This window comes from Marmota marmota, unplaced genomic scaffold, assembly GCF_001458135.2.
Source record: "Marmota marmota marmota unplaced genomic scaffold, marMar, whole genome shotgun sequence".
Lineage (NCBI taxonomy): Eukaryota > Metazoa > Chordata > Mammalia > Rodentia > Sciuridae > Marmota > Marmota marmota.
In genome coordinates, this window is record NW_026000068.1 from 22,286,632 (window position 1) to 22,313,018 (window position 26,387).

Here is a 26,387-nt window from a genome sequence, read left to right on the forward strand (position 1 = left end):
TGGTCATCTCCGGCCACCGTTCGCTTCAATATGGCTGCCTCCAGGGAGAGGAGCGATGAATGCCGAAGTGGAGAGCGGGGACTCTAAATTCCTCACGCATGGATCGCAGCGCAGAATTCAAGAGATGGAAGGCACAGTGTTTGAGTAAAGCAGATCTCAGCCGGAAGGGCAGTGTGGACGAAGATGTGATCGAGCTTGTGCAGCTCCTGAACGCTCGAGAACAGTTTTTCACCACCAGCTCCTGCGCTGGCCGCATCCTCCTCCTAGACGGGGTGAGGCTTCTTTGTGCCCTTCCAGCGCCTGTCCTCTGGTACCCAACTTTAGAAGCCCTGTGCCCATTCAATGGAACACCCAGTCCGTGTTCCTCTGGTGGGTGGTCTCGGTTTCTTTATGTGTGTATCAGACCAGAGCTTCTAAGACAGTTTTGCGTATGAATCTCCTGCAGCGCGGGGCGGAGGGGTGTCTTTTAATAAAGCAGATTCTGGTTCTGTATGTCTAGGGTAGGGCTTGATTTTGTGCATTTGTAACAAGTCCACAAATGATGGCCTGAAAACTATGTTGAGTGGAAAGGGTTAGAGAATTTGATTTTCTCCAGGCCTGGAGAGTTTGAAGCCTGAGCCCTCACTCATTGGGTCTACCAAATCCTTGCTCCTGCGTGGTTGAACGTCATCAGGTTTAAGGAGCTCACTGCCTCCTAGCGGCCCTCTGCATTATTACAGCCCTGGTAATTTTGTAATAGGGATTGGGTGGGGGGAGTATATTGTAGGAGGTTCAAGCTCTCAGGCTTTGGAGTGATGCTACTTAGAATCCAAATCAGTTTCTGGAATTATTGGCTGTATGACCTTAGGATAGCTATTTAAACTCAGCCCCTTTCTGTTCCGTGAACTGAGGAAAATAGAGTGTCTGCTCTAAAGGAATTGTGTGAAGGAACTGGGAACTCTTTTGAAATATTTAGCATCACGCACCCATATTGTGTGCTTTAAAATTTGGTTGTGTATTCATTTTATTAGTAATATTGAATTCAGAGCATCGAAGATAGAATATTCATAGGCTCATTATTTAGGTCCAGCATAGACTGATCATTTGCTGTTTTCCCAAGTTTTCAAGGCCTGTTGGTTTTTATATTGCTTCCATTGCATGCAGACACTGACACTCTTGCCCACACACCCTCTCTCATCCCCTCTTTCTATTACTCTATCTCACCTAGATTTTTGCAGTAGTTTCCAAACAAGTCACTGAACCAATGTTTTCCTTTCTCCCCCAAACCGTGTTTTATATGTGTGTGTGTGTGTGTGTGTGTGTGTGTGTATTTTTTCTTTTTTTTAAGACAGGATCCCCCTAAGTTGCTTGGGCCTTCGCTAATTTGCTTTGAACTTGGCTATCCTCCTGCCTCATTCTCCCAAGCTGCTGGAATTACAGGTCTGGGGCCACCATACCTGGCTAGATAAACTTTTTTAAAGCAGAATTATTTTTATCATTTATTTATGCTGAAACTTTATTGCACACTTTTTTATATCAGAGAATACAAATCTCTACCTTTCAACTCTGTTTTCCACAATGCCTCTTCATATTAAGTTAATCCCAGAAACCGAACTATTGTTTTGTATTTACCAATTTTGCCTTTACTCATGTTTTTCTTTCTGAAATGTTTTCCCCATCTCTACAAATCTGAGACATGATTCCCCAAACTTCCACTTTTTACCCAAAAACAGACACACACACACATACACACTACTCACTTAAGGAATGACTGCTTCTGGACTGGCTCAGGCTTTATGTGAATCTCTTTTCATTTTGTGTATTATATTTATTTTTACTCTGCCTTATTTTAGAAAGGGTTTGGAGCAACTTATCTAAAGGAAACAAGAAAAAATGAAAAGTGGGAAATCTGAATAAAGGAAATACAGATAACATAAATCAGAGATTGTATTAGTGCTCATATCATGCAATTAGATCCTGTAAACTTAGTGAAGATGGATCGTACATTGTCTGGGAAGATTTATAGCAACCAGTACGGAACAAGGTTGTACACATAAAGTTTTACAATGAAAACAAAACAGTTATTCAGAATATACTGCCTCCTGGTTCAAGGCCAGAGAACAATCTCCTGTAGACCCACTGTAAAATAGTTGACTTTGTTGGGGCTGGGGATGTGGCTCAAGCGGTAGCACGCTCGTCTGGCATATGTATGGCCCGGGTTCAATCCTCAGCACCACATACAAACAAAGATGTTGTGTCCGCCGAAAACTAAAAAAATAAATAAGTATTAAAATTCTCTCTCTCTCTCTCTCTCTCTCTCTCTCTTTAAAAAGAAAAAATAGTGACTTTGTAGAAGTACTGTGATTTCTGTGTATGTGGTTTCCTATCTCTTCTTTGCAGTGTTTTAAGGGTAGGATATGTATATACCTTATAGGATTTTGCAATAAAAGTTTGTCTACTTATGTCATTGTTAAAATGTGTTCCTTCTTGAAACTTTGACATTTCAGTCCTACGTCTCTTTTGGGCTGCACATGAAGTCTATTACAGAAGTAATAAATTTATGCCCATAGAGACCAGGGAAATATTATAAATGTGAACAGCATAGGCATCAGTAAAGAGTGGTAGGTCTTTTGTATTATTGAAGCACCACTATCCTGCAAAAGGAATTTTTAAAAAATGTTAATACAGTGCTAGCCAAATAAGATCACACAACTCAGATGCTGTTAATGGAAACTGATTGTAATCCTTTTCTCACAAAAATGTGTCAGAGAATTATTAAGTACCTTTACCTTTCAAATCATAGGTCAAATTATTTGGGTTCATTTTTGTTTATGGCTAACTTTACCCAAAAACACATTGAATTGTTTTCAGTAATTATTTACAAATTATTAACTTAAGAAAGCCCTTAATATACTACACAGTATACTTATTATTTTTGTAAATATTTTAGGATTAAATTTCTGTTTTTTGTTATTTTAGGATATAAATGGTTTGGGGGTTCAGAAACAAAACTGTTGCTGGCTACTAGTTACACACATACCTTGCATAAAAGATGATGTGGTAAGTTCTTATATACAAATTTAGAAAAACTTTAATTCACAGTTACTTTAAATACATATGAAAAGAACATAACTTTCAAGGTGATTTATGTGCATAATTATAATGGCTGAAGATTAGAAAGCTTTCATTACAATGGCTTTTTTGAGTCCTAAGAGATAAAAGTATAGAAGTATAAATATGTATGCTAGCATTACTTCCTGTGGCTCAATAAAACATAATCTTTTGGACATAATAGAAAGTTTATGGATGCTGGACAGGTTAGATCCAAATTTTTCAATTCTGCTGGTTAATAATTGTGTAACCTGGAACAAATTGTAGAAGGAGAAGGGGATTAGCCCTGACCCTGCATTACTGGCTTCACTGATGTAAATAAATTATACATTTCTTACTAGGATTGCTTTTGGAAAATCTTTAAATCTGCTCAGTTAGTTCCCTAAATTGAAGTGTTTAGATGAGTTCATATAAGTTAGTATTAGTCGGGAACTTTTCATATCCAGAGAATTTAGAAATCCAATTCCATCTTATGCAGAAATCACAATCTATTTATCCAGAAAGGACAGAGGTGAAGATGGAATCAGGTACTGTTGGGCCAGGTACTCAAATATTACCTTCAGGACACTCCCTCTGTCTTCATTTTTTGGTACTGGTTCTCTGCATGTTTGTCCATATCTTTTCTGCTGCAGATGGTCTTTGTGGCAGAAATGAGAGCTGCCAGCAACCCCAGCAGAAAAAAACTTTCTTTTCCTAAAATTTGTATGTTAGTCCTAGAAAAGTACTCTTGAGTTGTCCTGTGTTCTCCCTTTTAGCTCAATTTTATTTTTGCTAGTGGAATGATATGTCCTTGATCAAACATAAACATTTGACATCTTTGATATGGTAGGGAGAGTAATGAATGACAGGGTCATGATTGACAGTCATACCAGAATCAAATGGTGAAAACGAGGGAGGGTGCTACCTAGGAATGCTTGACAGACAGACATAATAACTCTCTTGTATAAATTCTAGCTCAGACATAGTATTACATGTTTCACTAAGTGGTCAGGCTGTGCTGCAGGATAGACTGTAACACAAGTGTAGCCAAGGTCAAAAGGCAGATAGGTACCACACAGGAAAGAGACTAGTGCATGATTTAAGGTTGCTAAGAACAGACAACACACACAGTAGACTTAAGTAGTATAATGTTTACTTACAGCAAGAGAAGAAAGACAGTATAAGATCCAACTCCTTGCCATGTATTATGCCCCATGGCTAACAGATCTATAACACAGCTGTCCAGGGCATTTTGGCCATATATCCCACTTTGTGCTAAAGTAAAAGGACCCTGACCCTTGCCCCATGGGGTCTGAAATCCAGAAAATTTTGAACATGCCTGAGGGCCACTGATACAATATGTAACTAAGCAATTCCAAGAAAGAAAAGTTTACTTGTGCCCAATACAGAGAGAACTGGAATATATTGGATTTGCTCTGAATTTTGTGTATGTGTGCAATACAATTGTGAGTTCACTAGCACATTCTATATGAAGCAGAGTTATTGGGAGATGTCAAATTTGCTTGGACTCTTCTCTTAGAACACATATGGTCCTGTCTCAATCTAAACAAATTCAAATAGTTCTTGTAGCACAGCTTTCATATATCACATTTTTTAAAAAAGAAAAAAAAAAGTCTGTTGTGGAATTCAATAAAGTAAGCTACTACTTTAACGTTTATGGGAGAATTGGAAATTGAGACTTTACAGAAAATAAGCAATTTAATCAATTTTTGCTGAAAGAATTAAAAAAGCAGATGAAAAGTTATTGCAAACAAAGTATGCAGAGTTTGTCTGAAAATTTCTAGGAAAAATTAAAGTTACATGTGAGATAAAGTGTTACCTATTGATCCTATAGTTGAGTCTGATGTTATCACTTTTTATTGATGTAGATGGTAGCTCTGAAGAAAGCAAACGGTGATGCCGTTTTCAAATTTGAACCATTTGTTCTTCATGTGCAGTGTCGGCAGTTGCAGGATGCACAGATGCTGGTAAGACTTTTAAATTAATTTAGAAGTCTGGGTAGATTGAATTTTAAACATTCAGCTTCCTATAAAAATATAATGATGGTAGTTTATTTAACTGTTTATTAATTTATTTATCTATCTGATCAGTCTATTTATTTCTTATTAAAAAGAGTACATAATAATCACTTGCAAAATATAATATCTAAATTGTTCTTCCTGTTTTCTTCCTTAACCTTTCTATTTATAATTTTTACTTCGACATTGTATCTTTTGGTTTTGCTTCCTGAGTTCTTAGACAAAACACCATGGAACTACATTAAAAATCATCCTAAAGAATATTTAATTTTTCTCATCATTTAATTGAGTATTAGGTAAACGTCTTTTCAGTTGTGCTACACAGAAGTGTTTCATCTCCCTATTCATTTTTATACCTTTTATATGTTTATATATAAAATTAAATGGTGTTGTAAGCATTCATTTAGCAATAATGCATTGAGTCCCAGTGTGTCGGGCACATGATTAGAGACCATTGGCTCCTCCCTCAAGGAGGAGGGGATAGCAAAAAACAAAACAAACAAACAAAAAATCCTGAACAGGCAAATAAAGAAAGTAACAGCAAGGTGCAAAATGTCCTCAGAAAGAAAAAACAGGCTGGTGATAGAGAATAGTTTATAAAAAGAATGGCCTTTAGCACAGGCTTCTCTGAAGAGGTTTCTTTAAGCTAAGATTTAGAAGGAACAGAAAGAACTAAGCCTCTAACTGGTAAATGAATATTCCAAGCAGATTAAAGTATATAGTTACAAATTTCAGGAGCAAAAAAGAGCATGATGTATTCACAGAACAGGAAGAACATGAAGTCTAAAGGGGAGAGCATACCAAGAGAAGGTGAGAGGTAGACTAGGACCAGTCACTTAGGGCCTTGTAGAAAGGGTTTGGATTGTTTTCTGGCTTGGTGAGATTTGTTCTGAAACCTCAGATCTGTTCCAACAAATTAGCAGTTGGTCACATTGATCAAAGTGGGAAATGGTGGTGGCTTGCCTAAAATGACAGAACTGAAATAGGGGAAAAAGATACATTCCAAATATACTTTAGTGAATCAACTGTTGAGGTTGCCTGGGAGGGTGGGTTAGGGTGGGAATCAAAAATTACTTGAAATGTCTTTGAGATACTGGTTTTAGATGCAGATACTTGTCTGTTAGGCTGCTATAATAAAATATTAGACTGGGTGACTTAGAACAAAGAAAATTTATTTCTGAATGCTGAAAGTAAAAATATCAAGGTGCCTGCAGGATTGGTTTCTCTTGAGGCCTTTCTCCTTGGCTAGTAGATGGCCACCTTCCCCCTATTACCTCTCATAACCTTTTCTTTGTGAGTGTATACCACTGGCATGTCTCTCCTGGTATGGACACCAGTCCTATTAAATTAGGACACCAGTCCTATTAAATTTGTACCTGAATTAACAACTTAAAGGCCCTATCTCCAAATCTCGTCACAATGGGAACTTGGGCTTCAGCATATGAATTTTAAACTCTATGAACACAATTCAGTCCATAATAACACATCAAAATTTCAAATTGGCTTTTGGGTAGAATTCTGGAACTCAGAGGAGCAACAGTGTCTTCAGACCCTGTCAAACTTACCCCAGGGGACAAAATCATTCCTGATTAAACTCCTGAGCTGGAGTAAAGAAGAGGCCCACATTTAGTCCCAAGGGCCCCATACAGAAACATTTAGAGACTGATAAAGTAACTTAGTCAACCCACAAGATCAAAATTTTTGTGCTTTATATGCTTTACTCATATTATTTCAACAAAGTTTTTTTAGAAATGAAACTGAGATAATCTGTTTTTACTTAGAGAAAACATTTAACTCATTTAAAAGAATTTTTTATTTACTTTTAAACGACATGGTTATAGGAAGGATTGATGTGTGTGTGTGTGTGTATGTGATTTTCTGCTTTATATAAACAATTACTAGCCAAATGTCTCTATTTTATTGAATTCTAGTTTTATTCTTTCAATGACACTTCCAAAATTGATATTCTGGTATATCTAATAAGAATGCTCTTAGGACTTGTAAGCGTAGTCCATGTAGCCAAATAACCTTAATAAGTTTTGGGGTCATTTATGTTTCTGTCACTTATGCAACTGAATAGATGATCCGATTAGCTAGAGTGTCAGAATTTAACAAGTTTTATTTTCTTACAGCATTCAGTGGCAATTGATTCTGGTTTCAGAAACTCTGGCATTACGGTGGGAAAGAGAGGAAAAATTATGTTGGTAAGATGCATTTTGGCACAAAGCAGTTTTTTAGTACAAATTTTATTGCCATTTTATTCAGGAACATATTCTGTTCTAAATGGCAAATTTCAGAGTTTAGATTTACATTTGAGGTCTTATGTTATAATTCTCTTTGCTTACTTTAAGCTTGATTTCTGTTCTCATCCTGAGCAGTCAAGATCTGCTTTAATAAGTACCATGGTATAATGACAAGAACCACAGAGGAGTCTAAAGTCCTCTCTGTTGATACCACTGGGCCCCAGTTATGTCACATGAACTCATGCAAACTCACTTAATCCCTCAGCATTTGAATTTTCTCAGTTTTGTCAGAGCTTCATTGAACTACTGAACTATGGCCAAATCTAGTCCACAGAGAGCCAGATTCCACTATGTTTATGGATTAATTATTGGTCAAAGTTGCTTTTGTGCCACAGCAACAGAATTGAGTAATTGTGACAGATACTGAATGGCCCACAAAGTCAAAAATATTTACTCCCTGTCATTTCACAGAACATATTTGCTGGCCCCTGGCTAGATGATCTTTAAAGCCCTTAGTCCCACATTTTCTATCTTTTCATGGCCAAGCCAACCCCTAGTTATTTTGCCCAATTTTGATCTACTGTGGTATTCACTGTTTGGCATGGGATGTCTTGTTTGTTTTTGAATTGTTTCAGATTATCCTCTATTCTAGCTCCCTAGAGTTTTTAAAATCTATTTTTAACAAATAGCCTATTTCCCAAATAGGGTAGGCCCATGAAAGAAAACACCTGCAAAGCCTGAATAAATAGAAAATCAAAGCCCTCTGTACTGGTTTGTGTCCTCACCTGACTCCACACAGCCATTTTCCCACTTTCTCTCCTTTGTCTTTTGTATCTAATTAGTTAGGAGTCCTGTTACTTCTCCCTCTCATTTCTCCACCCCAGGCCCTCTGCCCTGGCTTCAGCCCTCATTATTCCTCACCTCAGTCTTTTTACATTTGTCTTTTGACTGGCTTTCCTATTCCAGGTTTTGTCCTAGTCCCTGCAACCAACACTGTCAAAATCCCCCTTCTAAAAAAATCAGGGTCTCCAGATATTTTCTCTGATATTCAGGTCATCTTATGTCTGTGTATTTTTGCTCATCTTCTTCCAGCACACTTATACTCCAGCCATATGGAGCTATTAGATGTTTCCCAAAGGCTTTAGGCTCTCCCATGGCTCAGTGCCTACAGAAAAGTTCTTCCTCTGACTGGAACACCCCCTTCCCCTTTTCTATGTCTGGTGCAATTGCACTTACCCTTTTCCATAAAGCTGAGTCCTCAGCCTTAATTAGTGGTTCCTCTTCTACCTTTTTGCTAGCATTGATTGTGTGTGTGAGCTCGTATGTGTGCATACATGTTTCTTTATCATGCCGCTTAAGTTTCCCGGCAATTCTTTGTTCACTTACTATTTTCTATTCTAAGGTGTGAGTCCTTAGAAGACTAAAATCCTCTGGTCTCTTCTCACCTTATGGGAGGCCTGGAATAGTACAGATGTTCAGTAAAGAGTCATTAAATGAATTTTACTCCTCGTAATAGTTTTTGTTGCTGTTTTTCTTAACATCTCTCCGGTGTTAGGATCTACTTAGAATATGTGAACTGTTTCATCAGCAGGGTTACTAAGATTGGCAACGCTAAGGCATTAGGAAAGCAACTTTGTGTGGTAGGGGAGCCATGGGTTACTCTTAATCATTCTTGGCTCAAGAATCTCTTAAGAGATTCTTTGCATCCAGTCCCTTTAGATTTTCCCTTGAGGCTTCTGTTGAGGTTTCATTTATTTATTTTCTTTAAATTGTGTACTAAAGCTTTCTAAGCCATAGTTAGACTGAAACTGTTCAAAGTTATTGGATTCTTTGATAGTATCTGCTTCTGTGAAAGATAATATGTAGAAAGCTTTCTTTAGAAATGACTGTATATGATTGGAAAATCTATTTAATCTTCTTTGGTTCAACTGTGTTCAGCTAATTTATACCAAAGACTTACATGCTGAAATGGAACTAAGCTATGTTCAAACTAAGGCCTGACTGGGACTTTTCTTTAGTTAAGGCCTGATTGGGACTTTTCTTTAGTTATCTTCATTGTATGGAGATTATAAAGTCTTCATATCTCAATTGTTTTTCCCCCTAGGCTGTCCGGAGTACACATGGTTTAGAAGTTCCATTAAGCCATAAGGGAAAATTGATGGTGACAGAAGAATATATTGAATTCCTGTTAAATATAGCAAACCAGAAAATGGAGGAAAACAAGAAAAGAATTGAAAGGTATACTAATTAGATATTTTTATGGTATTATTAATATGCCTAGGTCATCCTTGAAAATATTAATTCACACCATCATTATATCTCAAGTTTTTATAATCTCAACTGCTTGTCTATGTCTAGCCTTATCATAAATAATTAAAAGACAATCAAAGTAATAGATGAGAATAGGTCAGAATAGATTAGGAACCAAATGGAACATAAAGGCAGCTGGACATGTGACCACCAGAAACAGGCATTAAGGAGAGAACTGTAATCATTTAGGAAAGAGCCCACCAGCAACAGGAACCATAACTGATAGTTAAGGCAGCCGGGAAAGATGCGCTCACTTGCCCTGCTTGTGACCCACCAGAGATTACCTGGAATCTCCCTCTGAGGAGTATAGCCTGGGTTTTTTGTTTGACAAGTTTTTTACACCTCTAGCCAGTTTAATTCCCTACTCTTGTCACAGATTCAATCTAGAATTGCCATAATTATACAGCCAGGAAGGAGTACAGCTGTCTATTCACATCTTATATACTTTTGTTCTTTAACTTCACTTTCTGACAAGTGAAATTCTTATTTTAACTTTTTTCCTCAACATTTTCTAGTATGTCTCTTTGCCAGTGATTCTCCACATCATAATTAGAATCATTTCTGTGAAGTCCAGAGGAATCCTATTGCTTAACTTGCCTGATTAAAATTCTTTAATATCTAGAACTTTTCTGAAATAGCTGAGACTAGAAGTGACAATGGTAGCATTGTAACCCAGTGAAAGAGGTTTTTTTTTTTAATCTGTAATTTGAGAGAAGTACGTACCTTAAAGAACAATTGTTAGAATTCATTTGATCACATGTGCACATGGCTGGCCTCCCTGTCATGTGATGGACTCTCTCAGAATAGGATAGCCCTTATTCTTCATTAGCTCATGGAGAGTAACCACATCAGTACCACCATCCAGACTTTCTCAATTGGGGATCCTCATTTGAACCATAGAATTCATAAATTAATCAAGAGATTGTTTCTCAATTCTCCCAGGTATGGTATGTATCAAGTACTATTTTAGACATACTGAGAGAAGTTGATTCATTACATACAGTGATGTCTTAGAGTATTAGGACTTAATTTTCTAACTGAACCCTGGCAGAGAAAATCTGACCATAAAAACCTGGCCACAAAGAGCAAGTATTCTAACTCAAGTGATGATTTCAGCTAATCTACAGAAGAATAGTTCCCCACTCCACTAGAATACAGGTTTGAGATATATGTAGATACTTATTGGTACCATTCCAAAAGTTTACTACATTTGATAGATAGTAATCTGGTGAGACTGTTTGTTAAAATGTAGGAGGTAGCAAATCAGTTTTCTCTGTTTCCTTACTTGAATTTCAACAAGATGATAAATATAGCTCAAGATCAACTAACTATACACCTGGTGAAGTTAATTGAGCCACGTTCACCAACTATAAAATCAAATTATGCTTTAAATCCATTGACTCAAAAATGTTTTGAGATTATAGTATGCATGCTGCTATCAAGAGAGCCATGCTCATCATATAAAATCAGGGAAAAATTAAAGAAGGGTAAAAGTGTCTTAAGATACTGATTAGAAGATTACATGTGAATTCAAAAAGTGTGAACAAATTAGGGAGCTCCCTTGGGAACAGCTGTACATTCAACCAAATGCAGAAGAAGAGTTACTCTTCTGATGTTGAAAAGAGAAGAAATAATAAACACTGGAGGTGATGAGTTAGGCAATCAATGGGGAATACTAAAAATGTTTTGTCATAGGACCAGTTTTGCAACTCAGATATCTCTAAGAGAATTGTAAAAACTCAAAAATATACTAATATATAAAATGTGTAACACTTCAGCAGCAAGAGATATTCTGGAAACATAGAGATCAAAGTTAATAGAAAATATTTTTTTCTACTATAATATTTAATAGAAAAAGATCTTATTTGTTTAAAAAAAAAAAAAAAAGTCCCAAGCCCCTTGTCAGTGGGAAGAGATTTATCCAGCAGGAACAGCTGACTTCCTGTGGTTTCTGGAGCTGGGCAAGACAGGCCTGCAAGTTGCAGCAAACTGCCGATTTGGAGACTGGGAGAGACAGGGACTAACACCAGACACAGTATGATAATTTCATACATAATGATTTCCAGGTGAGACATAGGAAGCCTGAAGATCTTTTTACTAACTACAAGAGGAAGGCTTTCTTTGTGTCTGTTAATAAGAGGTCAGGGCATGGATCAGATGAAACCACCATTTGGCTATAAGTAGAATGAAATTAACCATGCTCTCCTTTTCATCAACTATATAATAAGAAAATGTTAGCTAAAACATAGAATAAAAGAGCTAAATATATTGGCATATAATATTGTTAAGAATAAAGAAATCTAAAAGAGTAATTGAATCTACTTCCAGTGGTTGGTTTTTTTTTAACTCTTTTAACTGTGGTAAGATATGTATAACATGAAATTTACAATTTTATCCAGTGGCATTAAGTACATTCACATTGTATGCAACCGTTGTCACTATCCATTTCTAGAACTTTTTCATCATCCAAAATAGAAACTTTGTACCACTTAAACAATAACTCCCAATTCTGCAAACTCCCAGCCCCTGGTAAATACTAATCTGTTTTCTGGCCCTGAATTTGACTATCGTAGGTACTTCATATAATTGAGATCATAGAATATTTGTCCTTTTTTTTTTTTTTAATGTCTGGCTTGTTTCACTTAGCTAATGTCTTCATGATGTAATGTCTTCATGTCTTTATGCTGTAGCACATATCAGAATTTTACTTCTGTTTAAGGTGATAATACTTCATTGTATTAATAGACTGCATATTGTTAATCCATTTATCAGTCGTGAACATTTGGACTGTTTCCACCTTTAGCTATTGTGAATAATGCTATGGTACTCTGAACATCAGTGTCCAGATATCTGTATAAGTCCCTGCTTTCAATTCTTTTGGGTATATACCCAGAATGCAATTCCCAGTCATGGTAATTTGACATGTTTTTAAGATCCCCAATACTGTTTATGATAGCAGCTGTGCCATTTTACATTACCACCATTAATGAGAAATTGAAACCGTATCTTGGCTGATATTTTTTATTTTCTGATATTTAAATAATAGTAATCATGGTAGGGTGAATGTGAAGTGGTATCTCATATAGTCTTGCTTTGCATTTCCCTAGTAATTATTGATGCTTAGCATCATTTCATGTGTTTATTGACCATCTGTCTATCTTTGGAGAAATATCTATTCAAGTCCTTTGCCTTTTTTAATCAGTTGTTTGGTTTTTTGTTGTTGCGTCATTGGAGTTCTTTATCTGTTCTGGATATTATTAGTCTGTTATCAGATATATGATTTGCACATATTTTACTCACTTTTTTGAGTTGCCTTTTCACTTTTTTTTCCAACTACTGTTTCAGTTTTTCACTTTCTTGATAGTATTCTTTAGTGTATAAAAGTTATACATTTTTATGAAATCCAGTGTATGTATTTTTTCTTTTGTTGCCTGTGATTTTAGTCTCATACTCAAGAAATCATTTCCAGATTCAGTGTCATAAAGCTTTCCCCCTATTTTTCCCAGAGTTTTATAGTTTTAGTTCTTGCATTTGGGTTATTTTGGGTTAACCAATGGTTGATTTTTAATATTGATAAGTAAATGACTGAGTAATGGGCTGATGAAATTGGGCCATCCTTTTTTTTTTTAAATCACAATTGCTCTCCAATTCTTCCATGTGAACTTTTTGGGTATCCCAGCCTAGCTCTGTTCTCAGTCCCTTCCAGGTAGATGTATTTGGTTCTTGACAGCAAGTATACAAGGTATTTCCAGAGTAGACTTTATCCCATCATAAAGGCGATAGATTGGGTGAGGATAAATAAGTATTAGTTTTTTCCAACAAGTATTACACACAGAACTATAAAATTTGAAGAACTGCTAGGCACTGAAATTCAGAGAAGAATCCAAAATGGATCCTGCTTGGACAGCCTATATAAGTAGCATAAGTAGCATAATTATGAGTTCATGAATGCACACAAAAAACTATTCAACCTGGAAAGTGGCAAGTACCCCAATAAATGCATAGAATACTCTAGGATTTCAAAAGAGAAACAGTTAAATTCATTTGTGCAGAAAAGCGTAATCAAAGAAAACCTTATGGGAGAAATCAGTGAGGTAGGCCTTAAAGTTTAGGATTTTTATATGAGGAGCCGTAGAGAAGCGGGAATTGCATGATAGGTAGAAAACCAGAGTACAGGTAAAGAAAAAGGGGTGGCAATACCTAAGCCATGAATGGGTATCCATGAATGACTTGATTTACCTAAAGGATAAGAGGAGGAAGAATTTCTGTTACATCACTTTGCTGCTTTCCTTTCTGCTTTTGGTGCTTCTTAGCTTCCCTGTGGATTTCTCTCTCTCTCTCTCTCTCTTTTTTTTTTTTAAATACCATTTAGTTAAACATTGTTCTCCAGGATTCTGCCCCTGGACTGTGGCTTCTAATGTGTAATATCCCATATACAGTTGGAGCAATGTGCTTCCAGTGTGCTCCTACTTCATCTTATCTTTCTCATGGCATATTGAATGTGGCCTTACAACTCTGCAGCTCCTGATGATCCAAGGGCTCCTTGAGATGTAACCACAGACCACATATGTCTCTCACCTGTGTTTTCAGTACCTGCCACAGGCCTACCACAGACCTATGCTGTTTTTAAGTAAAATGCTATTGCTTAAATTGTTAAAATTCAAATACATACTACATCAGAACTGTTTTTTGTTTTTGTTTTTGTATTTTTGAATGATTTCCTCAAGAACGTGTTCCTAATTCAGAAGCCAAATTTTTAGCTTTTTATTTTAATTGGTTCTCTAACTGACCTTAAAAAAACAAGAAAGATAAGCAGTCTGCACTTGGGAGGAGGAGGGGAAATGATGATTGGAGGAGTTTCAGTTGCATATAAATAGTGTATTAAATAAAAATTAGTTACTGTGGGACAAGGCCCCAAAATGTTATTTGTCAATATTTCTGTCTTTCTCCTTTAACTACACCTCCTTCTTTGAGATTGACTTGGTCATTGAAGAAATATTTATTGATTGCATATATTTATGCATATACTATGCATATACCATGCATAGTACTGGATATCAGAGTATACAGTGGTGAGTGCATGTGTTCCTAAAACAGGGACAGGACATATAGTAATCTTGTCATTTATTATAGTTGTGTGGAGCATTTGGGAATTTTTGGATCGATTTGGGCTTTAGAGTTTTAGAGTTTGTCCAAGTAGAATCTTGCCTGTTCCTTAAATTAAAGAAAAGAAAATTGATCAATACAATAATATATTCTATAGTCAAAATTTTCCAGTTGTAATCCCATTATAATAGAATACATGAGTAAAATGGGATCACTGCAATGGCATGGGAATTTCCAACTTCCAGATCATTCTAATTGGGAACCTAGGATAATATACATCTACCTTTTTTATTCAGTAGTTATTCATTCATTTTTTTCCAGCACTTTGTCATTGAGTTTGCCAACCCTGTACTGCATGCTAAGAATATAACAGAAAACAAGATAGACGTTTCATGACATCTATATTATTTAAAAATAGTCATTATTAAAAACTCTGTGCCAGGCACTGTGCTAGATACTTACCTGTCTCATCTGTGATCTTCTGACAACGCTGCTAGGCACATGATATTATCCAGTTTTATAAATGAGGAAATCAAAACTCAGTGATTTACTCAAAAATGTAACACTAAAACTCCAATGGAAAATAAAAGAACAATTTGTCTAAAAATGTTCAAATAACTAATAAACAAATGTAATAATGTCACTAATAAACAGAGATGAAAATTAAAATAATGAGATACGATATTAATCTATCATTAAAGTAAGGCATGTTCTTTGATGGTAATATTTAATCTGTGAGTGAAGTGGCCTGTCTCAAGTACTGCTATTAGAAGCATATGTTTTTGACCATCCATCTGGAAAACAGACAGTATTTTATCAAGCGCCTTAAAATGTGCATACCCTTTAACAATGTGATTATTTAGGTATCTATTCTAAGTAATGGATAGAAACGTGGATCAAATCATTTTCCAAAAGGTTTTTACATTGTTGTTTGTGTTAGGAAAAATTTGAAAATAAAGGCATATCTGGATAGCATGATGTTATACTATTATTAAAAAGTATTTTGTAGTTCATTTGATGAAATGGAAAATGTTCTCAATAAATGTTAAATTTGAAAAAGCAATGTAAAACTTTATATGTAATATAATTGTGTAAAAATGCAACAGTTTTATGTCTTTAAATACATGAATACAGACTACATTAATAAATTGGAAAGAAAAAATATTAATAGCGGTATATCTATGTAAAGGTGTTCAAACTCTAAAGTGATCTTCTTACATGTATGATTTTTTAAAATAAAATAATAATATTCAGGGTTCCTAACCGCCTTTGCTTGATTCCTACATTCAGAATAGAATGGAAATTGAGGTTGGATAGAGGGTGTTGAGAGATGGATGATTCCATTCCAATTTTTAGAATTGTTCTTAAAGAACTGAAAGCATTTTTTTTCCCTAATTAAACAGTGATAAAAGCAGGAAGCATATTTTTTTCTTTGATTTACTTAATATTTATAAAGCTAACCTAGGACATTGTCAAATTTGTGTAATTTACAAAATCTATGTGTGTTTTCATCATTCACTTTCAGACTATACAGATATAATAGTAGTACTTTAATTCTTTACAGGTTTTACAACTGTCTACAGCTTGCTTTGGAGAGAGAAACAACTAACTCACATACCAAGATCAAAGAGAAAAATAACCCATTCTGTACTCCTAAGAAAAAGAGAAACCCAGAAAAACTACGTGGCAAATGTATCCCTGAAGAAAATGATAAAGAACCTGAAATTGATGATGACAATGACCCAGGAATCAATGTTGCTATCTTCCCCAAAGATTACTGATTTGTTTCTGAAGTGTATTAGTAAAATAATGTTCCTAATAGGTGTTATAAAGTTGCTCTTTGTAAGAGTATTTTAGCTGGTTGATATCAGCCATTCAGAAAAGCAAGATTTAATTTCTCTGTTTGAGAGAAAACCATTTTATAAGCTTCTGTGACTTTTTCTTGTATGTTTGCTCATGAATTACTGCATTTTTCAGTCATAATCATTGCAAAAATAAAATTATGATTTTTAATGCTGCTTTCTTTGTTTCAATGACTACTTCTACAAAGTAGGAAAACTAAGTATAGTCTCCTTTCGAGACAACCTCACCATCATGGACATTTGAGTAAAAATCATGGTAACCTTTTTAAAAATTTTAACTTTAAAATCTCTAGCTTTGGGAGGAAGGTTAGAGTTCGTTTCTGTTGCCATGGAATCCATTGGCAAGGTTTTTTCCTCTCTCTTAACCGTGTCAATAGAACAACTGATGCCCCTTTCCCTCTTTCCCCATTATTTCTCACAAACCAGAGCTTGCCCCTGGCACAGTCTCTGAAACACATAGGTATAGTTTTTCATGAAGATTGATCAGAAATGCTGATAGACTGACAAAACAAAGGTACTATGGAAAATTGTAAGGATCAGACATCTCAAGTATGAATTCTGACTGCTAACAGAAGTTGGAGGTCCTTGAGCAAACCACCTAATTTCTAAGGACTTCCATTTCCTCTTCTGCATAATAGTAATTCTGTGTACACTAGAGGACTATTGACAGGATCAAGTTAAAAAACGTGAAAATATTTACTATTAGACCATTAAATGCACATATTACTATTTTCATTATAAAATAAAGATGATTTTATATTGTAATTTCAAAAGATGCCAATTCAAAAAATTATATATTTAAAAAGAAATTAGTAGGTAGTTATAGAACAAATAAGGCATAAAATAAAATTATAAGAAAAAATTATATACCATAGTAAACATTGAGTAATGATTCTGGCATTTCCTAAAATTTTATAATTTATATGTCTTAGGTCAATTATATTTGAATTGCACCCCTGATACTTGTCTTCTGACAGCATTTTATATTATTAAAACAGATTGATTTCATAGACATTTATTGTCCTCAATAAAATCAGGGGTGATGTTGAGGCAGTTCTAAAGTTAGTGTAAGGTTTTTCTTTACTCTCTTATTCCTTTGAACTGCTCTTTTTCAGTCTACAAAATAAGATAACTATATTTATTTATTGATCTGATTTCTGTGAGTTTTCCACAACATTTAGGAAATCTTAAAACCCAGCCCCAGTCCCGAATTATTGTTTCATTGCTCAAGAAAGAACCTCTTGCTATCCAGTCATTGGTACTGTTGATCACTCTCCCATCCATGAATTGCTCTTTTATAGGTTTCCTGAATGCACTCTTCCAAAACATTTTCCTACTTATGGTGAATCCTTGTCAGTTCTTTTCCTCTCATCCTTTAAAGTTTTCGACACTTAATACACTTTAGAATTGAATTGTCTTTAGAATTTTGAAAAAAATACAAAAAGTACCCAAGAATCTCTAGGGAGGGTTACAATGCATTGTACTTTTTCATTGTTCCCAACTTCTTCTATTAAACCAAAGGATAATGCCTAGGCCTCCCCAAATTTCTGTCTTTGGCCTTCATTTAGCATTCTTCTCTTCTCCCCAGCCATCTCATCCGTTCCAGGAGATTTAACCAGTCAGGCAGTGATACCCAGCCCTCTTGCCCTTCCTGTCTCTTAATCTTTGGCTCCTTGCAGAACCTCTCCAGTAGAGCTTTTATTTGTTTAAGGTTTTCTTTCATTAGACATCTCTCCTTATTTTCTGGGGAGAGAAAGCACATCTTTTGGGGGACTGTTTTTTATCTGAGCCCATTGATGTTTTGGAGTTGCCAACTTTCCCAGTGCCCAGTCTACAATATGTGAAGTAAAAAAAAAAAAAAAAAAAAAAAAAGATAATAATTAAGCAACCAACCGAACAGGGAACTCACTACTATCCTACTCTTCAGATATAGCAATTGTAGCTGGTCTACTTTCCCTTCTACCTTTTTGAGATTTCTTACATTAGTTTCCTGTATAATATCCAGAGTTCTTAATTGTAGTTAGTGAAAGGAAGAGGCAAAAATAACTAAGCCATCTTCCCAGAATCAGAAGACTAAGGTATTTTTAAAATTATATATAATATCACAGTGATGGGATATTGTTGAGAACACTTTTGGAACCTCATCCAGCAGGTCATAGGTGCCTTATTTTAGTGCCGTGTGTTCTACCTCTCTGCTATGTGCTTTGCTGCTCTTCCTTTAGCTTACTGGAGCTCCTCCAACCCAAAGGAGAGAAGGAAAATCTTGCAAGTCTCTTACCTGTTCCCCACCACCACACACTTCCATTGTTTCATAGCAGGACTGTTCTGCACCTCCCAGTTCAGTACAGAGGACGGAGCAGGTGCTGGATAACAAATGGTCAGGTTGAATGAGAAGCAAATGGGGAAACTAAGAAGCATGCTTCTGTTTTTGAAGCTCTAGGGCAGAGATCACAAACCACTGGCCATGGTAGGGTGGAGCAGATATGTTTTATTTGGCCCACACAGAGGATACTTTTTTCTAATTGAGTCAAGATTTTAAAATATGATGACTTCACATTTGAAAATAAAAGGCGAGTCTCTAGTTTGCTCTTTTGAGGGAAGTTCTGGCGACACTGGGCCCACATTCCCACATGACAGTTAGCCAGCCAACTCCCAATTGCCCCTTTGGAAAAGGCGTGTTTTCCTGTTTACCGCAGACCTACACTCACTCCTAGCTCCCTGGCCCACTCCAGTCATATCTGGGTCCCTGTGAGCCTCAATGTAGGAACACTTGGTTAGATCTTGGGGAGAATTAAACTATAGTAGTATGTAGAGTATTGCATAATAAGATATTAGAGCAGGACTTGTTATGTAATTTACATAATCTGCGGGACACAGTGCAAAGTAAAATGTAAGGCCATTTGTTAAAAAATGCTCAAGAATTACAAGACAGCAACAACAGAGCATGAAATCTAGAGTGGGACACTTCTAAGTACCAACCTATGCAACCACTCATATCCCACATCCATGAAGCTGGTCCTGGCTTGGAGGACTTGGTTCTACAAGAGCTGCAGAGGAGAATGGGTGCTTTTCCCTTGCACAGGTGTTTAACTCACCCCCATTAGGAAGGAGGCAGAAAGCAGCTTCCTGACCTAAGTGTTAAAGAACCTTAAAAAAATGACAACTCTGATCCTTCTTATCATGGGACCTCAAACTGGCTTTAATCTGATGGGAGACAGGGAAATACATCTACACTCTCATATAAGATGTATAATAATGGATATTTTTATTAGGGTTTTTTCGGGGAGGGTTGGCCTTTAAAAACGGACTTTGACTTATAAGTCTCTCCTCCTGCTCTACTATGATGCCTTTAGCACAAAGGCTTCTTTTAATGCAATTTGATTTTTAACAACCATAAGTGCTAATGTTTTAAAACTCAATGGCCATTTAATATCTTGGATTGGTATGCATTTTATCCTTGCTAAGTATATGATTCTCAGCTCTTTTTATTTTTTCATTTAATACAGTTCAAGTTAAACTGTAATTGCAACTTATTGTATATTTTATTCATTCATTTGTTTTAACACACTATTGTTTAAAAGTAGTGTTAGGTTTACTGAAATTGTGAGGAAAAGAAATAGAGAGTTCCATGTATTCCTTCCTATACCCACACAGCTTTCCCTATTACGTTACTTCATATACCTTGCTTCTTATATTAGTGTTGTACTATTATTGCAATTGATGAGTCCACATTGACATAACAATATAAACTGCACTCCATACTTCATGCTTCTCTTCATCTTTACTCGTTTCTGATGAAACCACAAGTGATCTATTCATCTGATATTGGACCCACTATAGATCTACTCTGTATCTTTCAACAATTTCATCTCTCCTTTTCCATCTTCTCTTTACCTCTATGTGCTTCATTCTGTGTCATTTATCAGGTTTTCTTTCAGCTAATTTGCTACTTCTTTAGCTGAGTCTAATTGGTCTTACAGGCCCACTGAGTTTTACATTTTAAAGACTATATTTTATTATTTCTAGAAGCTCTGCTAGGTTCATTTTTCAAATTAAGGACTGATTACTTAAATGTTCCGAGACGTTATCTCTGTGTATATATACTTTTCCAGATATTTCTGTAGATTTTATTAACCTAAACTTTTCACACATTTGTTTTTCACAGAAGTGACCTAATTTCTCTATTCCAAGAATAATTGAAAAGAAAGTCCCTATCACCACCACATATGTCACACAAGTGAAAAGAAAAATCTTTCCTTATTAAAATTGTTTACTTGCCATTTATCCATGTAAGAAACAATTGCACAAGTTTTTACAATTTACAATCTACAATTGCACAACTATTTACTATTTACTATGAAGAAATAGTAAAACTTTGTTTTTTACATGGATAAATGGCAAGTAAACAATTTACTTCAAGAATACTTATTGAGCACCTACTATGCTTCTGCTACACAGAAGAGGATAAAGTCATGCCCAATAGAATTCTAGTGTTAAAGACTTTGCATTGTGGACACTTGCCTAGGATCTTTGGTTCCCCTTTAAATTCTCTCATCACCCAAGGTCTAGCTCAAATACATCTTCTGAGAAACTTTCCTAATAACCATTGAATAAACTTCTTCCATTTATATTTTTTCCATAGCTCTTTCCCATGACTATATATACATAGCAATTTGTTGATACCTCCATGACCACATAAACCAGGAATAGCTCCATATTTATTAATCACATACATAAATATGCACCACAACAACACCATAAATCTTTGATTAATGGAGGAAAAAAGCTGTATTTTCCTCAGTTTTGTATCTCCAGTGTCTTGCACATTGCTGGTTTTCAACAAGTACTTTCTAAACTATTTTGACTTATAAATGCGCTGTGAGATTTGAATAAAAAAAACTGTTTAATTTATAATTTAATGGTCTAAAGACAAAATTCTTAACCAAATTCTATTACTATTTATTTGTTGAGAAAATCTTGATAATAGTTTTAATAAAGCTAAAGGGTCGTTGTAAAAGCTTAGAGTTGCATGATATTATGTAATATTCCTGAAAAACTATACTAAGTCCTAGACCCCAGCATTCCAAGTTACACTTTGTGACTAAGAGTAAAAGGTCCTCACAAGCCTTTTAAGCACTTTCTATTTTGAAATAATTTCCAATGTACAGAAAAGTTATAATCATACAAAGAACTCTTGCATATATTTTACCCAAACTGATTGTATCTCTCTCATGCATATAAAAACACACAAATATTTATATAATTACATGTAAATATATACACATTTAAGAGTAGGTTGAAGATACCATGCCCCTTCACTCTTAAATATCTCAATGTACATAGTCATTCAGCCCTAAGTTTCAGTGCGGGATTTGATCTGGGAACCCTACAGATATCAAATCTGTAGATGCTCAAGTCCCTTACACAAAGTGGTATTGTATTTACATGTAACTTATGCATATCCTCCTGCAGACTTTAAAACATCTCTAGATTACTTGCAATAACTAAACAATATAAATGCCATGTAAATAGTTCTTATCCTATATTTCTTAGAGAATAATGACATGAATAAATTTTCTCCATGTTCTGTACAAATCCATTTTTTTCCAAATGTTTTTGTTTCACATTTGGTTGAGTCTATGAACACGGAACCCACTGATATGGATGGCCAATTGTATTTTTTTTTTTACAACAAGGACAGTCTAAGAATTGAAATTCTTATGTAATTATAAGAATGAGAAAATTCAATAGGTATACAACATAACTATATATTTTACAAACCTTATGCAAATATCAATTGTCCCAACAATAGTCTTGGCTGTATAAACTGAATTTCATTTAGTTTCATATTGGTTTCATATTTTACCATTAATAATCAATTAAAAGTCTTTGTCTTTGATAACAATGAAAATTTTGAAGAATACAGACTTTTTAAAAATAGGGATCAGCGCATATTTTCTCATATCCATTCATGATTAAATTCATGTTATGTATTATGGGCAAGAATACCACACACGCCCTGTATTTTTGTCACTGTATTATCACCTTAGGAGGCACATGATTTAAGTCTGCTCTATTACTTGATAATGTTAACTTTGACTGCATGATTAATATGGTAGTGGCCTGATTTCTTCACCCTAATGTATTATTTTTTCTTTTATTAGGGGTGTTATATCTTGAGAATATTTAAATAAACTGCTTTTCATCCAACTTTTATCCACTAATTTTAACATTTATTTGTACTTCTTATTTAAATTATTACTGTGTTTAGAAAATAGTAATTTTTTCTCTCCCTTATTCCTTCTACATTTATTTGCTGGAATTCTATTTTAAGTGAAAGCTTTCTGTTCAACCCATAAACACACACATAGTCTCTTGCATATTATATGTATTCTTCTTTTATTCAATCAACTATAATCCATTGCAATCATTATTTTAATGCTCATATTTTCTCATATTGTCCCTACAGGTTGGCTCCTCTGTATTTTTCACATATCTCCTTCAATTTGGGGGCATTTTTAAAAGTTATATTGCATTAGAAGATATTTTAGGCTCATCTTGTATATTGACTGCCCCCTGCCACTAGAATCAGCCAAAACACCATTTCCTTTTGGTGGAGTTTGGCATTTAAAAACTAAGTTGTGAACACTAAGTATGTTCATGACAATATAATTACAGAACGATTCATCAGAATATAATAATTAGTTGGTAAATGATCATTATTCAAATGTTGGATCTTGTAGTTTATATCATCCATGAGATGTGTTGACAGAAATGACATCTACTAAGTTCATTTCTCTGTAATGTAGCTACAGGAATGTTTATGTTAACACGCTGAAATGCTGTCTCATATTCATTTAATGAATCCTTTTGTTCCTCAGCTTTGCATGACTTGATACCTTCTCCCACCTATCTTCCAAGACGTAGTAAGGCTTTAAAAAACTGGTCTTAGGGCTGGGGATGTGGCTCCAGTGGTAACGTGCTCACCTAGCATGCTCAGGGTGCTGGGTTTGATCCTCAGCATCACATAAAACAAAAAATAAAGATGTTGTGTCCACCGAGAAACTGAAAAATAAATATTAAAAAATTCTCTCTCTCTCTTTTAAAAAAAAACTGGTTTTAACTCCTCAGAAAACAGCACTATGCGGAGATCAACAAATTTTGGCTAATTTCATTCTACTTAATAATTAATAACTTTTTGAAACCTTTTTAATCTTGTGGCTAGTTTGTACTGATGCTTTGAAATGAGGCAAAATGAAACGAGTAAGTCACACAAACTAGTCAATGATTCCTATGGCAACAAGCATATTGTCAAATTGAAGTTTAATTCATCCATTTTGTAAAAGAAAGTATCAAAGAGAAAAACAAAGGCCACATTGTCAGATTTTCCACAACTGGCCACCAGGTGGCAGAGCACCACACATGGTAGACAGAGCAGTCAGCTGCTCTTGAGATCGACGTGGCTCAGTGTGGGTTTTCGTTTTATTTTCCCATAAAATCAATCCTAGGATATTTTAAAAGATTTTTTTTTTAAAAAGTAACATTAGAAAAACAACTTGCATTTCCTATTCTAAAAAAGGCAATCAGCTAACATCAAATGATATGTAGCCAATCAGTATTTCAAAAGCAAAAGCTATTTATCTAGAACTTTTCACTTAATATTTCAATATGCCACTGAAGTCATATAGAAAGAATAGAATGAAGGAGATAGAACAAGAATTACTCCAAATTTTTAGGCTTGAGCCTAAAATCTGCATATAGTTAGAATTATAAGATAATTCTCTAATTTTTAAATATATTGCACACATCATGTGTAAGGGATTCAGAATAAACATCATTTGCATGAATTGATGTATAACCCTCTAAGAAAATTACTCTCCCAATATATCTGTATTAAATCTACACATACAGAAAAGAATGGGTAATTATAGTTATATTTTTCAAGATTGTAGATTTCCAAGTCTAATTCTTTTGTACTCTTAATGTCCCTATTCCTGTCCTGTTTACTCCTTATGTTTAACAAATTCTTAAAATTTAAATAGTTACATTCAACTCCCAAGTCTGTAAATAACCCATTGCTGATAGTTTTGAACAATCATTCTAATCTCACGGTGCCATGATTCTCAATGATAACTTACTCTAGATTTTATACAACCGTTGATAGATAATTTTTGACCCCTTAGTTGTGAGGGACTTTGTGATACTGATTTACTGTGTGATTGAACAAATAAAATGTAAATAGTACATTTTCAACTCAGAGCGCAATGCTGAGGATTTCAAAATGCAGCACAGCTGAGAACTAGTATGACCATTGTAATTTTGTGGTAGAAAAGTAGAAATAAATTAAGAGAAACTGGAAGAAAAGGCTGGTAAGAAACATCGTCTTTAACACACAATAATGATAATCAAATGTTGAGAAATCTTCAGCGAGTTGTTTCCTTGCTAATATAATATAATTATATGTTCCACGTAGTCACAATATTTGTTTTATCCCTGTAATGTCCATTTTACACTTCTCATTTAGAAAACAAAGGAGCATTTTTCTTAAATGTCACATTTGTATTTTCACTTATAAACTTATGAAGGTATTTGGCACGCCTTCCTCGGTGAACTTAAAGTTTTTTGCTTTCTTGCCTGGATCACCTTTTTGAAGCCTAAACTTAACTGTTTCTCCAGATTTTCTATACTGCACTTTAAGTAAATCAATCCTCTAAATGGGAAAATACTATTTGTGGGGACATTCTTTCACTCAAGCGACACAGCATAGCTCTTTAAAAGGGTAACATTTCAGCAGCCATTTCTTTAGTCACTTCTTTTTTTTTCTGTCTTTCCATATTTTTAAAATTAAAAAGCTGCACATGATCCCTTTACTCAGTTGGTTGGTCAGTGGGCTGCTGCCCTGTTGAGGCTGAGCTGTCTAAATATAGAAATGAGCATATAACTTGCATCAGTTCCAGTATCATGCCTCCTTTCTATGGAAAATACACGATTCAATTTAATTACATAAGCTGTCGTTCTCTAAGACAGGGCTTCCAACAGGGCCAAACAATTCTGAAGCGAGTTCATCTCTTTTTTTAAGAGGGCTAATCAGAAGGGATTTGTGATATTGAAATCACTAAGAGGTAATTATGAATAATTTTGTGCAAGTCAGAAATGAAGGATTTTCTCCCAAAGCCTCAAATCTTTGAATCTACTTTGTTTTAAAATAATGGAAGTTTGTTGCTTCACTTACATTATCACACACTAATGTTATGTACAGATTTCTCAAATGCCAAAAATGAAAATAGGCTTCTATTAAAAAAAAAAAGGATGAATGGATTCCAAGTGACAAGAAGAAATGACACACATATAATTCATATCTAATTCTAGAAGCAGAAATTACCACAATGATAAAGGACAAGGGAACCTACTCTATAAAAGTCATATTAATAATGGACTTCAATGCTGAGATTTTTCATTGTTTCTTTACAATCGGATAAGAAAAACATGCCCCAGAAAACTTTCCAGAGTCTGTTGACATGAACACCTATTTTTGCTATTAAAGTAGAAACTAGTAATTACATTTATAAAAATGACACTCTGGTAATTATATATTTAAAATATGAATCCTGATGTTTAATTAGGTCATATGACTGTAATATCAGTTTGCATTAGCGGCAGATTATCAAATCCTAGCAATTCACCCCATAGAGAAATACAAGTAGAAAAGCTGCTGTAATTTTAAGATTTAAATAGAACAAACCATAATGCAGTACAGT

The 26,387-nt window shown here is 34.9% G+C and overlaps 1 protein-coding gene across 2 annotated transcripts; it reads left to right on the plus strand.

Annotated features, from left to right (window-relative positions):
* The first annotated feature begins 59 nt into the window (after positions 1-59).
* Positions 60-16,785, plus strand: Tyw3 (tRNA-yW synthesizing protein 3 homolog). 2 transcript variants are annotated; one of them, XM_015490524.2, is made up of 6 exons: positions 60-272; positions 2,959-3,039; positions 4,959-5,057; positions 7,241-7,312; positions 9,456-9,589; positions 16,332-16,785. In XM_015490524.2, exons 1-6 carry the CDS (start codon positions 60-62, stop codon positions 16,546-16,548), a joined length of 816 nt encoding a protein of 271 aa, XP_015346010.1. In that variant the 3' UTR covers positions 16,549-16,785. The 2 variants fall into 2 exon arrangements, with proteins under 2 accessions (XP_015346010.1, XP_048670044.1); XM_048814087.1 differs by lacking the exon at positions 7,241-7,312.
* Positions 16,786-26,387: the final 9,602 nt, after the last annotated feature.